Below are 17,303 nucleotides of genomic sequence, written 5' to 3'. Positions count from 1 at the left end.
ACCATTGTAGATACACCCAGTCCTGATCATACCATTGTAGATACACCCTATCCTGATCATACCATCGCAGATACACCCAGTCCTGATTGAAGCTAAACAAGGTCAGTACTTGAATGAGAGAATATAAAATATACACTGACAATTCATTTCTCCATTTGTTTGTACACATGTATTCATTGTTTGGAAGGCACTCTGTTTTATCTACATTGAGAATTGTAGCAGTACCTATAGAATACAGGTAAATAGAACTGATTGAAACATCAAATGTAAGACAGATACTCTGTACTCAAAATCAATAGTATAAATTAGTGTCTAAGTGCCCAATTCAAGAAGAAAAATTAGACCTGTAGATTTACAAAATAATGGTTTCACTTTTGGAAAATTTGTTTAGAAATAAGAAATCCCATTAATTAGTTAAGATCATAAAATTACGTGAGAAAGTGTCTGAAAAAAATTGTCCCCAATTTATTCTTTCAGTCATAATAGTCAATGTAGGCCGAAGCCCAGAATGGTCATTTTCAGATCTCAGAGGCACTTGAAAGTTTAAAACAGCAACTCTTACCTCATAGGATGCAGAAGTGTTGCTGACTGCAGCCTGACAGTGCATACCACCCTACCTGACTACATCTTAATGTTGGTAGACGTTTCTCCTAGATTCCAGGTCTGCATTTGTGTGGATGGCTCTGGCCTCTCTCCATTTCCACCTTAACAGACTTGAATCACTTAGCTGAAATCTAAAATGTAAGGAATTACAAAAAGAGGCATCTCTGTGCTCTGACACAGTAGAACAGCAGTTGAAAAGGTTTCCTGACATTTCCTTCTGATCTTCTTTTTGTAGTTTAACCTCTGAGGAAAATGGAGATAGTCTGCATACTCCTCACAAAGGACCTCCTGGTGACAATGGCAGCGGTGCTTCTCCTAATGTTCTGGAGACCAGCGCTCATAAATCTGCGCTCCTACCTCCCTCCATTCAAGCCTCAGAAGAGCTGAGTTCAACTCCCACACCAGTCAAAAAGTCTGGCAAGCTGAGGCAGCAGATAGATGTGAAGGCAGAGCTGGAGAAGCGGCAGGGCGGGAAGCAGCTCCTCAACTTAGTGGTCATTGGTATGTCCTTGTTCTGCTGTGTCTGGAGGACCTGCTCCAGGCTCACAGCCCCTGGGGGCAGCATAGACTTCAGGCAAAGAGGCATTGCATCATAATGCATCCTAGCCACCTGGGTGAAATGATGCCCTGTGACCAAGGAGGGCATCAGACTTGGCTTATGACATTTTCATTTGGTGAATATTTCAAAATGGGAAGTATTTTTTTAAAAAATGGGAAAAATTGCCCCTTTTAAAACAATGTGCACAGCACCCCCCACACACACCCTGTTGAGGTGTTTTAACCTTGATAAAAATTGGTATTTATTACTCCAAATACTTCCCTAAGCTATTGAATTACAATCATGCAATGCCTCAGTGTGAACAATCTGAAAATGAACCTGGTATTAATCCTGAATCAATCTTCCTTAGGTCATGTTGATGCTGGGAAAAGTACTCTGATGGGCCATTTGCTTTATCTGCTGGGTAATGTAAACAAAAGAACTATGCATAAATATGAACAAGAATCTAAAAAGGCTGGCAAGGCTTCCTTTGCATATGCATGGGTCTTGGATGAGACTGGAGAAGAAAGGGAAAGGTAGTCATTATATTTCAAAATTTTCAGTTTAAATTGATAACAGTCCTTTAAAATAAATTTGCAATGTGTGTTGAATATGTAAAACATATAAAATGTGTTAGAGAAAACTTAAAAAAATTCTTTTGTTTTGTACATTGTTCATGCCTTTATTCTGTGAGAATAGGTTAATATTTATCTAAAACCAAACAACAAAGACCAGAACCACCCACTGGATTTTTTGCAGATCCCCTGCAATGATTTGCACAGAAGAGCTGGCCATTGTCACTCCCTCAGGGCATCACACGCTCTGACTGGAGTTAAGGCTGATTTGACTCAGTCTTGCGGCAGGTTATAGATGCAGGTGAAGGGGAAAACTGTCTTCTGCCTACACTCAGAATTCCCAGTGGGTCCAGAACATAGGCCACCACAGCTTTCTAATTCGTGTTCTATGTTCTCATGCGACGGTCTAAAAGAAGCAATTGAGTGTAGTCAGTTTATCCTTTCTTGGGATTTTGTGCTCATTTGGATGGATGCTTACAGAAGGATGAAGATAATCACATATTTCTGGCCAGAGAGTCAGAGTGTTTCTTTTGAAGTAATTTAAAGCATAAGTGTATATCATATTTAAGACTATCAGAGATGGAGAAGTGGAGGCCATAAAGTGAAATGACAGGAACTACTGGGTCAAAAGAACAACCAACACTCATGAGGCCCTGTAAAAGCTCTTCTAGGTTAACAGTTGGGACATCTCTGATGGCTTTAATCATCAGAATATGGTTAGAGAGTACCTGGAGTTGCAGACTGCTGTGTGTGTTCATTTCCCTGCAGTCTTCTCTAATGATCGTGTGAGTCAGTTCTCAGTAAAGCAGGTTATATTAATGTTTAGTGCTTCTCATAACTGGGTATTTGGATCATCATGGCCTTTCTCCCTCATGTGGTTAAACAGTGGAACTATATGTGATGTCAGTATCAGAATCCCAAGTAATTCTCACCTGCTTAACAGATTATCAAAGAATATGGCTTTTGTTTTCTTTGTGTATCCTCATTATGTGGATTAATAGACTGAGAAGAGTGAAATTGAAGCTGGAGGGCTTAGTAAAATGTGCCAATTATGTGTAAGCGTTGAGCTGCAAGTAAGCTAATAATTCACTCATTCCTATAATGGCCAGGCATTGGAGATGTCCAGCTGTAACATCTGCATATTCGGTAATATTATGGTTGCTAGCTTTCTTTCTCACCATGTTATGATTTAGACTATTCCTCCGTTCTGTAGACAGCGGAAGTTTCTGAGTACATATTAGAAGGTTTCTTCTGTATGTTGCCAGATGACATTTTAAAAACTGACATGTTCTTTACTCCACCATGTTAAATATTTGGAAATTAATAAGCTGCATGACATTTTCATTTTCTTATGAAAGGCTATGAATCTCTAGGTGTGGGAGAACATTAAGTAGGATTAGGCATCACTTTGGCAAGCTCAAATGGCTTGACTAAGGAGAGCCATATCCCTTTGCCATGGCAGACCTCTAGTTTATTATTGTAGTGTTGGATGCTTGCTATGGAAGGAAGGCTGATCTTTTTCAGTTTGAATGGTCTAGAGCAGTGGTTCTCTACCTTCCTAATGCTGTGACCTTTAAATATAGTGACTCCCAACCATGGAATTATGTCATTGCTACTCCTGTTATAAACTGTAATATATGTAGCCCCTGTGGGGGTTGTGATCATATGTTGAGAACCACTGGTCTAGAGCAAGCCTTTTACGTTTCCAAGGTCACATGACTCAGGGCTCTTCTAGCCGTTTTTAAGGATTTCTTCTAATTGAAAAAGGATGAAATGGAATATGAAAAAACCTGTCATTTATTTCTCTTGATTTTGTTAAAAATTGGGCATCTGATTTTTTTTCTTGTTTTCAAATTTTAACTTGACAAATTTGCAAGTGAAAGTTTTCTGTATTTATTTCTTTAATAGTGACACAAACACTAGAACATTAGAAAAGCTAATTCCTCAAAAGTATAATTTGCCACATTATCTTTTCTCTATGTATTTTTCTTTCTAGAGATGTGTTTATATAACTTTCTTTGTTCACAATTATAGTTTCTTGCAAAACATTAGGAAATGGGAAATAGCTATCATTTTGATTGAGGTAGCTATATATACAGCCTTGGTTCAAAGCATACAGGGATAATGGGTTATAGCTGATATTTCAATCCTGTGCTTTATTATACAAGATAAATATGTAAAAGAGTTCCTATAATTATGAAGAATTTAGGTTGTCATTTAGCTTATTATTAAGAGGTCTAGCCCACATTACTACTTATATAATAGATTTTAACCATCTTGTGTTTTGTTTAAGGGGAGTAACAATGGATGTTGGCATGACGAAGTTTGAAACCACAACCAAAGTTATTACCTTAATGGATGCTCCAGGCCATAAAGACTTCATTCCTAACATGATCACAGGAGCAGCCCAGGTACCACTTTCTCAACTGAAGGTGCCACACTGATCTTCAGTTCTTGACAGCCACCAAGCTAACAATTATGGGATTTTAACTCATAAAATATTTTCAAATTGAAAGTTTTACTTTTAGGAGGTTTAAAAAATGAGATATATTTTTCATGATCTACTTCTGTGTATCATCTAAGATTCCTGCCATGTTTCAGCTGCAGAGGTATCAGAGGTAGGAACTCTGGTGTCAAAATTAGGGTATGTAAGTGTAGATTTTTTGAACACCTCTCCACCCCATTTATTGCTAAAATTAAAGACTAGCATGATAACGAACCCTTGAATTAAGCTAGAAAGAGTATTTGAGTAAGTAAAAGATGAAAATATGTAGGTTGTCCCTTCAGTGCCTGAATACTATTTTTGTTGTTTTGTTTTCTTGATACTAGAGCTTGCTGTGAGTTCAAACTAACCTAGAATTTTCTATGTAGTTCAGACTCTTGATGTGACCTCCAACTCTGAGATCCGTTTCTACCTTCCACAAGCAGGGTTTATAGGTGTAGGCTACCATGCCGAGCTTATAGGTGCTAGGTATAATTTACATGATAAAGTTCTGTAAAGAATGTGGTATTATGTGTAGCTTCTAGACTTACTTTATGATTGTTTTATATCATATAAGGATTATATGATAATCTTTGTGAAATTCTTATAAACTACACAGTACAGAAAACAACAATAAAACCTGTCAAACAACTAAAAAGCTATTGTGAACTGTACCAAGAGGCCAGAGCACTTAATGGAATATCAGCAGACCTTTGAGAGACAGTATTACCAGTCTCAGATGGTTCAGGAGGGGAATATAAGGCATTAATTATTGTGATCTGAGTGTCTCTGAGGACAGTTGTAACTCTAAGCAGAATCTGTGTAAGGGAAAATGAGCAGCATTCTTCGAAAAATATCCAGACAAAGCATTGACAAAAATAATTGATAAGAATGGGCCTGGAAGAAGCGCAGTGGGGCATTTTTTTTCTTTTTGCAAAATTTTGTAAGTTATTTCCCCAAGATAGAAGTACAATTGGATGAAGAATGGCTAAGCCAGGAGTTGTGGGAACCAGAAGGCTGACAGGGAACATGAACTTTTTCTTTCTGTCTTGTGGATTTGTATAGGAAAGGAGAAATGTCTAAGTCACAGGACGGAGAACTTTGTGATACTGCAGCAAGCTTTCAGCAGCAGCCAGCTCGCAGATAACGGCGTGGGAACTATTCATTCTGAAGCCCGGCCTTTAGCTTAGGCTTGTCTCAGCTAGCTCTTAGAGCCTATTTTATATTAATCTCCGTTCTGCCATGTAGTGTTACTCTTTTCCTGTTGCACCTCCTGTTTCCTTTCTCTCTCTCTGTCTGGTTGGTGGCTTGCCCTTCCTTCTCAGAGTTCTCTGTCCAGAAGTCCCACGTATACCTCCTGCCTGGCTATTGGCTATTTAGCTTTTTATTACACCAGTCATAGAAATGCAACTTCATCCAGTGTGCATAACCCACAAGGTTCTGTTTTAGTAGCTGCAGAAGATGAACTGCGACCTTTGGTGATTTGTGACATAATTTGTCTTACTTTAGATAATCATATCTGAATATCTTTGTAGCATATTTGTTTTTGTAAGATAAATTCTTAAATATTGAATTGATGGTAAGTAAAATGTACACAGTTTTAGGGCTATTGATACTTTGAAAATGCCCTTTGGGAGGCTGTTTAGTCCCATAACAAATGTGTTCAAGAACACTTCCCTGCTACCTCCATTGAATCATTTTGTCTTTTAAATCACTAACCTGTGACATCTAAAAATAGGGTCTGTGAATATGTAGTTTTGATTTTTTTTTGAATGAGGAACTTTTTAAATTTAAACTTTTTGGTTATTTGCATTTTTTTGAGCAAATCCCTGGCTTATATCTTAGCTAATTTTCTATAGGACTCTGTATCCCTTTTTTTTCTTCTTCATCTTTTTTGGTAAAGATGACACTTGAAATTATTGGTCATCTTTATGTCTTAATTTTATGTTCTCTTTCCCCCTTTTGCTAAACATTTTAATTTTTACTAATCAAGTATAGACTTCCTTATTGTTCTTCTTTATTTTGTGTGTGTGTGTGTGTGTGTGTGTGTGTGTGTGTGTGTGAGAGAGAGAGAGAGAGAGAGAGAGAGAGAGAGAGAGAGAGAGAGAGATCATTTGTATGGAGGTCAGATGACACCTTGTGGGAATCAGTTCTCTCATGCCACTGTGTGGATTGAGGACATTGAACTCATCTAGTTAGGCTCGGCAGCAAGTAGCTTTATCTACTGAGCCATCTTGCCAACTCTATTCCTCTTGTTTATGTCATTATTATTGTGTCACACAAGTCTATAATAGGTATTGAATTTTTTTAAGCCATCCTGGTATTCTCCCATTTGCTTTGGTGTTTGGTTTCAGGTTGGGTCATGTTATAATCTGCTTTTAAATCTGACCAAGGGGTTCATTGAGTAACCTGTCCTTCGCATGAAAGGAGTGTGTTGTTATTTCTAGCTTTGATTCTCTCTCCTTCCTCAGGCTGATGTAGCTGTTTTAGTTGTTGATGCCAGCAGGGGAGAGTTTGAAGCTGGATTTGAGACTGGAGGACAGACGCGGGAGCATGGCCTTTTGGTCCGTTCTCTTGGAGTGACACAGCTTGCTGTGGCTGTCAATAAAATGGATCAGGTAGCTAAAGGACTCTGTGAGAATTTGTTTCAGATGTTGATTAAGATGATATTCTAGTGGCTGAAGTGATGACTCTGGGGTTAAGAGCATCTGTTGCTCTTTCAGAGGACCTGGGTTTGTGTCCCAGAACACACATGGTAGCTCACAACCATCTGTAACTCCAGTTCCAGGGATACACTGTCTTGTGGCTTCTACAGGCATTAGACAGTCACGTGGTACACACACATACATGAGGCTAAACACTCATGCACATAAAATAAACAAATTAAAAAAATTTAAATGGGTACTATTTTGCCTTTGTAGAGTCCCACAGATATAAGTCAGGGATTTACTTAAGAAATGCAAATAACTTAGTTATCATATCTAGAAATACAAATTTGCTATCTTTTAATTAATGGAGCATGGTATTATTAATTTTTAATCAACAGTATCATTTTCAAAATGACCTTTTGAAATTAAAACTTTTCAATTACCATTTCATTACACATCCATTGTATATTATATATACATACATTGTACATATAAAAGTGCAAATTCATTTTTATAGATATGGGTTTTTATTTTTTCTTTCTCCATCACAACCATTGGATTATAATGTTTTCTTGGATAAAGAAATTTTCATGGCTTTATTGTAGGCTATGTTAATGATATGATTCATTTAAACAATCTAATTTTGAAGACTTCTAGTTGTTTTATGGTATATATGAGTGTATATTTTAAAATGGCTTGTTCTCTGGGTCTTGGGCCATATTGCTTTTGAAATTTACCAAATGTGATGTGAGTGCCTTTAAGAAATGTGCTGATTATTTACTCTTAGCACATGTGGTATATTTGTGACCCTAAACTGGCAAATCAACTATTATGAAAAAATTATTTTTGAATTTAATATACAGAACATATTTCATTTGTTAACATCATTGTTTTATGTATAGTAATAATATTTAAGTATATTTTTCCTTTTGAAATTATTTGTACAGTTTGCTCTTTCCATTTTGATTACTTGGACATAAAAATATCTATTTTGCTTATTTTTATGTTTAGGTATTTTCTTTACCCTAGCTTTTGATAAATATTCACCAATATTCCTTGTTAGTTTTTCTATAGTTTATTATTACATATAGTATTAATTTTTCTCTAGAATTTTTGTATGAAAAATTTCAAACGTAGAGAAAACTAGAAAGCTTTTTGATATGTACTTGTATTTTAGCCACTACATAAGAGTCAGGACTTCATTGCTCACACTCCTCTTGTGGCATGTATTTCCACATAATTGTAGGCACTGATGTACATAGTCATAAATTCTGCATATAACCTAGAGTTGACTCTCCATACTTGGTTAGGATGATTGGCAGAGGTGGGTGTTAGTCCTTATATTTTAGTCTAATGTTTGTTCAAAGCACTATTTAATAAATCAAATTCTCTCCAAATTTGAAATCACTTTTAGCATAACTAGTAGATTCTAACTGTTAGAAATTGTTGGCTTCCTGTTTTAGGAAAAGTTAATCTTAGATTATTAAAAGTTAAATAAAATATTAATGGTAAGATTTTTTTCTGAGGTTTAAATTTAGTTTATATTTTATATATTTGGCTATGTACATTTTATTATAGACATTTTGATTTTATGTGTCATATTCTCATGTATAATTCTAAGTATAAATTGAATCTTTGTCAGGTAAATTGGCAACAAGAAAGATTTCAAGAGATTACTGGAAAACTTGGGCATTTTCTTAAGCAAGCAGGTTTTAAGGTATGATAATTTTAAATTAAATTGGCTTAGTTATATCTCTAAGTTATTTTACTGATATAAGAAAACAAGTTATTATGTTAATATTCTTTTTTGGTCTTTAAAATTTTTATATATTATAATTTTTAATTAAAATATTTTATCATTTCCCTCACCCTTCTACTCCCTCTATCTCCTCCAATCCCCGTCCCCCTCCATTCACTCTCAAATCCAAGTCATGGCCTCTTTTTTTGTCAGGTGTTATTGTTTTGAGATATGTGTAATTTTGATATATATGCGTAGATATATATGTAAAACCTGCTGAGTCCATTTAGTATTGCTTGTATGTATATGATTCCAGGGCTGTTTCTTTGGTACTGGTTAATCAATTAGGGGACTCTTCCTTGGGGAAGACTTCTTTTCCCTCTCAGCATTCCTTAGTTGACTATTCTTTGTCTAAGGGTGTTAGTGTGGACATTGGTTTTATCATTGCTTAGGTCTTACTCAGCATACTTATTACTAAGGTATTATGGATGTAATTTCCCTGTCATGTCTAGGGGACAATCTTGAAGGAGACTTCCTGGTCCTCTGGCTCTTTCTTACAGTCTTTCTGTCCCATCCTCCACCATGTTTCTTGCGCCTTAGGTGTGTGGAATTGTGTTGTGGGTGTGTATCAGTTGGCGCTTGGCACCCTACAACCATTTGTTCTCTTCATTTGGATCATTTGTAACTTTTGTAATGGGCTCTATCTGCAGCAATGTGAAGCTTCTTTCAGGAGGTTGAGAAGCTGCAGTTTTCTAGGGATAAAAGAATAAGTATTTTGAATGCACTTAGGAGATATGCTGGTTTAGAAAAGTGGCAACGTTCTCTAAGATCCATAACCTCACTAGCCATGGTGGGTGGATAGTTGCAGTAGCAGGCATGATTTCTCTCCTGTTAAGCAGGCCTTGAATCTAGTTAAACAGCTCTTTGTTACTGGTGAGATGGAAGTACCTCTGTTGCACCTTAATGTACGGTTATCGTCCCATGCTGCTCATCATAGTGGACTGTTGATTGCTCCCCACCCTTGGGTGCTAGCTAGTTCACAGGGAGGAGGCTTTAAGGACAAATCCAGTTCAATCTCTCCTAACCCCATGTCTGAAGTTTGTGGGTCTTCTGGGTGATAGATCAGTGGCAACAGGAATACCCTCTATTGTTTGGGGAATCTCTTGGCCTCCTCTTACCAACACTTGAAATGGTTCTTATGTCTAGTACTGGAGTTTTTGTTAGTCTATTGCTCTTAGGGTAGTATTATTACCCAAGTGGCATAACGTCATTAAAACTATACGTATACACATACATTTACATATATTATATGTAATTTTAGAAAAATATAAAATAATATGATACCTCATGGCTTATCTATAAACCCTTAGTGTTACTTATACCTATTCCCACCCTTTCCTTCTGTATTGATATTATCTTGTTAAATATATTTTATTTTTTTCTTTCTCTTCTGGTATATGTATATAATATATTCTTTAAGATGCCTGACTTAAAATGTGCATATATTGAGTATTTAGCCTGAGCTTTCTGTAAATAAGATTTTCTCCCACCTACCAGCTTAGGTAGTAAAGTTTAAGGATGTCATGGAGGCATGTTGGTAGAAAAGAATTTATCCAACAAAAATCTGCAATATGTCTACATCAGTGAGTATATATGCTTTAATGGTTAGAAGAAAAACTTCGCGTTTCCTCCAAATTGAAAAATACTGGCTGAGATAACCTCAGGCCTGTGCTTCGCTGGTTCCTATTACCTTTTGACAAGTCTGCTGCTGTTCATTTTGCAAACTTGATTCAGTTGTAGTCGTGATAAGTCTGCATGTTTGCTTCTGTAATGCGGTAATTAAGTTTCTATCTCCCTCTTGTTAATAGGAGAGTGATGTAGCTTTCATCCCCACCAGTGGTCTCAGTGGCGAAAATTTAATCACAAGATCACAGTCAACTGAGCTCACGACATGGTATAAAGGTTCCTGTTTATTAGAACAGATTGGTAAGAACACTGCTGCCATGCTGTTTTGATGTGCTATAAACCTGATATTAATTATTATTTAGAGTTCTTTATGAGAGGCAAATGTATATGAAAAAGCATAGAATTTGTAATCAGAGAAACTAGGCTTTCAGTTTTGAAATCATATGTTCTATTTAAAGTAATTCTCAGTTCTTTGAAGCCATGTTAGGAGGTTTGGGGTAGCCCTCCCTGTCTGATAGACTATTAGAATTAAATGAAGTGATATGTGGGAAATATGGTTTATAAATGTAAAGTATATGAACGACAGTCTTTACTGTTAATATTTACAAAATAATTTTTTTTTCTAGAAGCAGACAATAATGGGCACTCTTGAGATAGTGGGAAAATAATTTGGGGGGTTGGTTTGAAGGTGTTGGGAATCAAAACCAGGCCACTGTGTAAGCTGCACTCATCCACTGAGCAATGTCCATGTTCCATAATTTAAATTCAAATGTTTGTGATTTTCTACCAGATTCCTTCAAGCCCCCTCAACGCTCCATTGACAAACCTTTTAGATTGTGTGTGTCGGACGTCTTCAAAGGTGAGTGCTGTGCTGCAGAGTGCCTGTGTCGTGCTGCCTGTCTACTCTTTGTGTCTCGTTTCCTTATTCTATCGTCTTTGGGTCCATCCTCTCTGCATGAGTGCAGGATGATCATCACACTGTCACTAATGCCTCACACGGCGCAGTCCTAGAGCCCCGAACACCCTTCAGTTTACACACCACTTTCCACTTTGCATTCCCCTGTCAGGGACAAAGAAACCTAAGCGTTATCTTCCTGTCCATAAACAGATTGGACAACTCATCATTTCCTATGGCTCACTGGGCACCTGTCACCAAGCCTGACAGTCTGAGTCCCGTCCCTTGGTCCCTCATGGCAGAAGGAGACAATCAACTCCTGAGCTTTTCTTTGGAGCATCACACACTTGAACTGCGGTGATTTCTGTCACCACACTCAGAGACACTAAATATAATTTTAAAATTGATAAAATATATAAATATTTAAGATCCCATTGGCGCTGTCTCCCCATTTCCATACTTTAATATCCCTTTCTTTCTTTGCCTGTTTCCTACCCACCTGTGTCAGTCTGAGTGAGACAGTATCACATAGACAAAGGGTAATTTAATATGAGAAATCAGAGCCATTAACTGTGATAAAAGACTAGTGATTAAGAAACTAGGAAATCTGTACCCTAGAACTGAGGGAGGCAAAAGTACAGACTGGTGGAGAAGGTATTATACTAAGTACCTAAGAATATGTCTAGCTTAAAAATATGTAGAAGACCCTATCTAGAAATCTATAGAAAGGTAATAGAATAAAAGATACAAACTAAGCCGGGCAGTGGTGGTGCACGCCTTTAATCCCAGCACTCGAGAAGCAGAGGCAAGTGGATCTCTGTGAGTTCGAGGCCAGCCTGGTCTACAAGAGCTAGTTCCAGGACTGGCTCAAAACACCAAAAAAAAAAAATATGAAATATTGGTAATATAAAGATGTCAGTAGTCTCCTAAATCTCCATTATCACACAGAAGTAGAGTGCATTTGTACGGAACTAGTTTTACAGATTACTCTATGCCCACCCATAAGGCACCCACTATATTCCTTCCCCTACTCTGCATGGCATTCATTATTACAGTGCTGTCTCTGCTGGTTATTTGGTGAACCCTTGAAGGCAAGCAGAGTCTAGTCCAGTACCTGCCACAATGCACGCTTAGTGAATGAGTAAGAAATGAATGTGAGCAGAGGGATGGGAGGGAATCGAGGTAAGTCTCCAGAGAGGTGGTGCTAGCGGGAATATGATAGTGCTTCTCAAATGCCCGTTATCTCTTAGAAACACCTGAAGCAGTTGCTTTTTTTCCTGCTTGCTCTTTGTGCAGCTTCCCAGCTTCTGCCTTGCTTGTTCCTTTTAGCATGTCCTGAGGTGACACACACTCTCTAGTTCTGACTCCTGCTGTACTTAAATTTGCATTCTTTTTGATGATAGTTGTTGTCATAGCCATTGTGAGACTTTTTTCTTCCTGGTTTTCTTTGACCCACTTTCTCCTGCCACCTCATTTTTGTGACCTGAGTGTGTGGGCTTCATTTTCAGATTCCGAAATAGTGTTCTCATGTCTCCTTTCTCTTACTTTGCACGCTTTTCATAAAGGAATGTCCATAAGTTCCCCTACTCCCCACATTTATGTCTCTACCCTGAGCCTGTTACCTCAGCCTCAGAGTAGAGACTATAGGTTGGCCACCTGACTCCACAGACATTTGAAGTTAACCAAAGCTATTAATAGCATCTTATTGCTTAGTTCTCTGCCTCCCACCCTTTCTCACCCAGAGCCTTGCATGTGCTGGGCCAGTGAGCTCCACCCAGTGTGCCACCATGAATTCTTAGGTGCGTGGTTTTTCTGTTTATTTTAAATCACATTTGTGGTCCTTGAGTTCACTTGCTTTTGTCTTTCTCTTTACTGGGTTAAGTTTCTTATGGAACATGGCCTATTTCCTTCTCTTACCCCGGAGCTTAGTAGAGTACCTGCTGTTTACTAATCATTCAATAAACATTTGGAAAGGAATGAACCTCTTTTTTCATAATATGAATAATTTTATTTGTAAGAAAAACTGGAATGTGAAGTGAGTGTGAATATTTAGAAGAGATACTAAGTTTCCAACATGATATTGGTTGGTATTTAACTCCTGGCCTTTTGTACCTATGTAGGAAAGCAATGTCACAGTATTAATTTTCAGATAGCATTACTATATGCTTCATATGCTGTTGGTATGTTTTTCAGATCAAGGATCTGGCTTTTGTGTGACTGGTAAAATTGAAGCTGGTTATGTCCAGACTGGTGACCGACTGTTAGCAATGCCACCCAATGAAACTTGTACTGCAAAAGGTATGACCAGTGTGCAGCACGCTTTTGCCAACAGGTCTTGAGACAGCAGATCTCTTCTTCAGTAGTCTAGTTCTAACTCCAGAGTAAATATCCTCTTACTGAAATTGTAACTCACTGTCAAAATGATACTGACTGTTGAACACTATCATGTGAAAACATTAAACGATTTTTCTTCTGTTGTGGCACACGGCTGTGTGTACATCTGACATTCTAACCCTGGTAGTATTCTGTTTGGGGCACTGAGTCATAAAATCTGGTGTAAGACTGAGTCAGCTGTATACATACCAGACAGATACTTATAAAATTATAATTTGTAGAAGAAACTAAAGAATCCAGCCTGATAGTGTAGCTGGTCAGTAGCAGGCAGCTTGTCACCATGGAGTCTACATTTCAGAATCAAATGACAGCTTTGATCACATTTATACCTAGACACGATGCCCTTTGCTCGCCCCTCCCTTTCTGTCTTTAAGGTAAATATAAGAGACCGACACAGAAAAGCTTAGTATTAAAGAGAAGTAGAGCTAACTTAAGTTGCCACCTCCACTGCTTCTTCAGAGGTGAACTGTGTGAGTTGATGATTGTTGATAACTATTTCCGTCCAAGTTTAGGCTTTCGTGTGTATATATTCTTATCTAAATTTAGCTTACAAAGTTCTCAGTTCTACTTAACCTTAATCTGACTTCTAGCTAATTCTGTGACTTCTGGGTAAAATGGAAGCTGTTTTATAATAGAATACTACTATTTATAGTAAGTATAAGCTGAAGTATAACCTTTTGGAAAGGTTAACATTTTAGTACACCCCTCTATTGCTCTTCATATACTTTGTGTTCATAGTTGTAAAGTTTATAGTTAGGAAGTTTATAACTTGGAGTGTACATTTTTAAAACTTTCAGTTTTAAAACTCTGCTGCCACTCTTTGCCCTGTCTTCCTACCCCCACTCCCTCAGTGGTAGAGGTTGAATCTAATACCTGCTGGGCAGAAATACCACTGAGTCACATCCTCCATTCTTGGTGTTTGGATAAGTAGTCTTGCTATGCCAGTCAGGCACTCCATCACCTAGGCCTAGGCTCTGTGGTCTTCCTGCCATAGCCCCTCATGTGCTGAGATTCCTTCCATGTGTGAGCCACCATAAGTATTTTAAGAAATTGATAGATAACCTATTTAGGTAATATGCTCGACCTATATTTAAAGGTCATATGGGAACGACAGATTCCTTTTCCATGTGACCCTATTCTTGCATGCCAGAGGCCATGCGTATCCCGTTAGCTGAAAACTAATGTCTACTTTAAGAAGATCCACTTTCCGTAGCTCTGTTGTTTGCGTGTGCAGCTCTCTGCTCCTGCTTTTGAGGGGATTAAGGCCTACAGCACTGGCTGCAGAGGTGACTCAGCAGCTCAAGTTCACCTTGCCAACAAGAAGAGCTGTGTGTAGTTCCTAGAGCCCACATACAGGCTGCCATGGGCATTCGGTCCCAGTCTGGAGAGGCAGGCAAGCCCGTCTCTGGGTTTCACTGGCAGCCAAACTGCTCAGCGAAGTCCTGCCTTAAAGCAAAACAACAGAACGGAATGAGATTGTTGGTGCCTGAGGAGCAGCACCTGAGCTTGACCTCTGTTCTCCCTGTGAATGTACTCATTTGAATGCATGCATGCACACACACTCACACACTCACTAAAAACTAAAACACTTTGGAAATACTCATTTCTGTCTGCTAATGAGCTTTTTTTTTTTTTTTTAAGAATAAACTAAAAAATTTATTTTAAATAACCAGCAGCTGAGAGTTAAGAACATGGTCCCAAAATTACCACAGGCCTTAATATTGAGTCCCTATGGTCACCTGTGAGAGCTGCACATTCCTTCCTGCTGTGTGCCTGTTCTCCATATGGAGACTCTGAGCTTTCCCTCTAGTCTGCAGTTCAGAGGCGCTCCTGCTCTGAGACTTGCCTTGGTCTCTGGGCAGTCCCAGCCCTTGGCTCTGCCCACTGTTTTCACTAGGTTTGCCAGAGGGAACTGTGTGCTCTTTGCTCTAAGTATGTGAGGTACACTTGTGATGCCCTGTTACCCCCAGAACGGAGGTTTGTGACTCCCATCAGGAAACAGCAACTCCAGTGACAGCAAATTTAAGCCTAGTAGCTTGTGCCTATAACCCCAGCCTTGGAAAACTAGGGAGGGAGGATTGCAGTTTTTTTCAGGGCCTTTTTAGACTACAGTGTGAGTTGGTGGCCAGCCTGGGATGCCTGAATAAAGCCCTAAAACACAAATGACAAAAACATATCAAGTGTCTGGAGTATTCAAAGAAAAAAAAAAGCAAAGAAAGCCCCTTTAATAATGTCTGACCAAGGAGAAAGCCTGCAGAAAATAGGTGTGGGACAAGAATGTGGTTGGGAGGAAGAAGAAACAATGTTAAGTATTTTGGAAAATTGGCCATTAAATATGAAAAGCCCTTTAAAAATATTAAGACAAAGACAGTTTCTATTTTATTAGATCAACTACTTCATATTTTCAAGTCTTCATTTCCTAGTAGACACATATAGCCATTTTTGATTACATTTAAAAATTAAATGTAATTAGTTGATATTTGACTGATATTTAAATTAATCAATTTTGTATTTAAATTATTAATTTTCGAATCCAAGAATATTGTTCTAAAAGAGCATCTCACATAAGGCCCAAAAATATGATTTTATGAAGAAATAAAGGGATTATATTTTATTAAAAATATATCAGTCCAGAACAGTTCTACCATGACAGGCCTGCACACTGTCTTCATTGGAAGGCACAACTTCCAGCAAAAAAGTAATTTAACCTATAAGTCTAACTCATAAAATGAAAACAGAATTTGTTTCAAAAGCCATGGAATAAGGAAACTTATTCCTAAATACAGCCCTGAGGATTTGCTCTCAGGGCTGTTCTGTGGTGACTGGGTATACCTATATAATATATTAGGAATGTGGTGATTTTTAAGTTAGGTTTTATTGCTGTTTTCTTACTCTGTCTCTCCTGCAGTGAATCATGGTGTGCAGACTCTGGGAAGAAGTTGTCTTTGAGCAAGAATAGTTAAGGGCTAGATGGGTGGACTCTCAAAGGCTCTGACTGAACACGGGCTTCATTTAGGTCATTCTCTAATTGAAAACAAAGTTTTCCCAGTATGAGGACACACTTTTAGAATCCCAGAATCCAGGAATGAAAGACAGGAGGATCAAAGAGTTCAAGGCCAGGCTAGGATATGCCTTGGGGGGAAAGACGAGAGGGAGGGAAGGCAGCTCAAGAGAATAAGATATTTCCAGCCACCTTTGCCAGTCCTATATTTTATGTCACTAGGCGTAAGTTAATAATTTGGACTACTTAACTGTGCCTGCATCCATGAATATAGTAGCAGTGTTTGAATGAAGTCTGCTGGGAGACTGTTGCTTAATCGTGTAAGTGAGTTTGAAATATTTGATAGATTTGCCCAGCCTGCTGTGGACAAATACCAGCCATTGTGTTTAGGGTGGTGCTCTAGAGCATCAAGTCTAGGGGAACTGTGCTTCCTCCACGCCGGGTCCACTTCTCACTCCTAACCCATTCAAATTGAAAACGACGAGTACAGTGATGAGCACACAGCACCACACTCCCTGGGCTGTTATGGCTTCGTGCAGAGGTATTTCACTGTAGGCTTTGGTTTTTACTCATTTCCAGGAATCACTCTGCATGATGAACCTGTTGACTGGGCAGCAGCGGGCGATCACGTTAGTCTTACTGTGGTTGGGATGGATATCATCAAAATCAAGTGAGTAAGGAAATGAGTTTAGACAGCCATTGTATCAGACACAGGATACATGTGTCGGAGTGCATGAGCTTTG

General features: G+C 38.3%; 1 protein-coding gene across 1 annotated transcript in view; it reads left to right on the top strand.

Moving 5' to 3' along the window:
* Hbs1l (HBS1 like translational GTPase) overlaps nt 1–17,303 on the top strand; it is a 73,136-nt gene that overhangs the window by 47,124 nt on the left and 8,709 nt on the right. Inside the window, exons 6-14 of the mRNA XM_005360949.2 lie at nt 839–1,104; nt 1,512–1,677; nt 4,010–4,127; nt 6,670–6,816; nt 8,489–8,563; nt 10,453–10,570; nt 11,061–11,129; nt 13,359–13,463; nt 17,140–17,230. Of these exons, the coding sequence (XP_005361006.1) occupies nt 839–1,104; nt 1,512–1,677; nt 4,010–4,127; nt 6,670–6,816; nt 8,489–8,563; nt 10,453–10,570; nt 11,061–11,129; nt 13,359–13,463; nt 17,140–17,230 (1,155 nt within the window). The remainder of the gene's footprint in view (nt 1–838; nt 1,105–1,511; nt 1,678–4,009; nt 4,128–6,669; nt 6,817–8,488; nt 8,564–10,452; nt 10,571–11,060; nt 11,130–13,358; nt 13,464–17,139; nt 17,231–17,303) is intronic.

This window comes from Microtus ochrogaster, linkage group LG4 (genome assembly GCF_000317375.1).
Source record: "Microtus ochrogaster isolate Prairie Vole_2 linkage group LG4, MicOch1.0, whole genome shotgun sequence".
In the NCBI taxonomy this organism is placed as follows: domain Eukaryota; kingdom Metazoa; phylum Chordata; class Mammalia; order Rodentia; family Cricetidae; genus Microtus; species Microtus ochrogaster.
The sequence above is the reverse complement of the archived record's forward strand: the minus strand, read 5'-3'. Positions and strand labels throughout refer to the sequence as shown.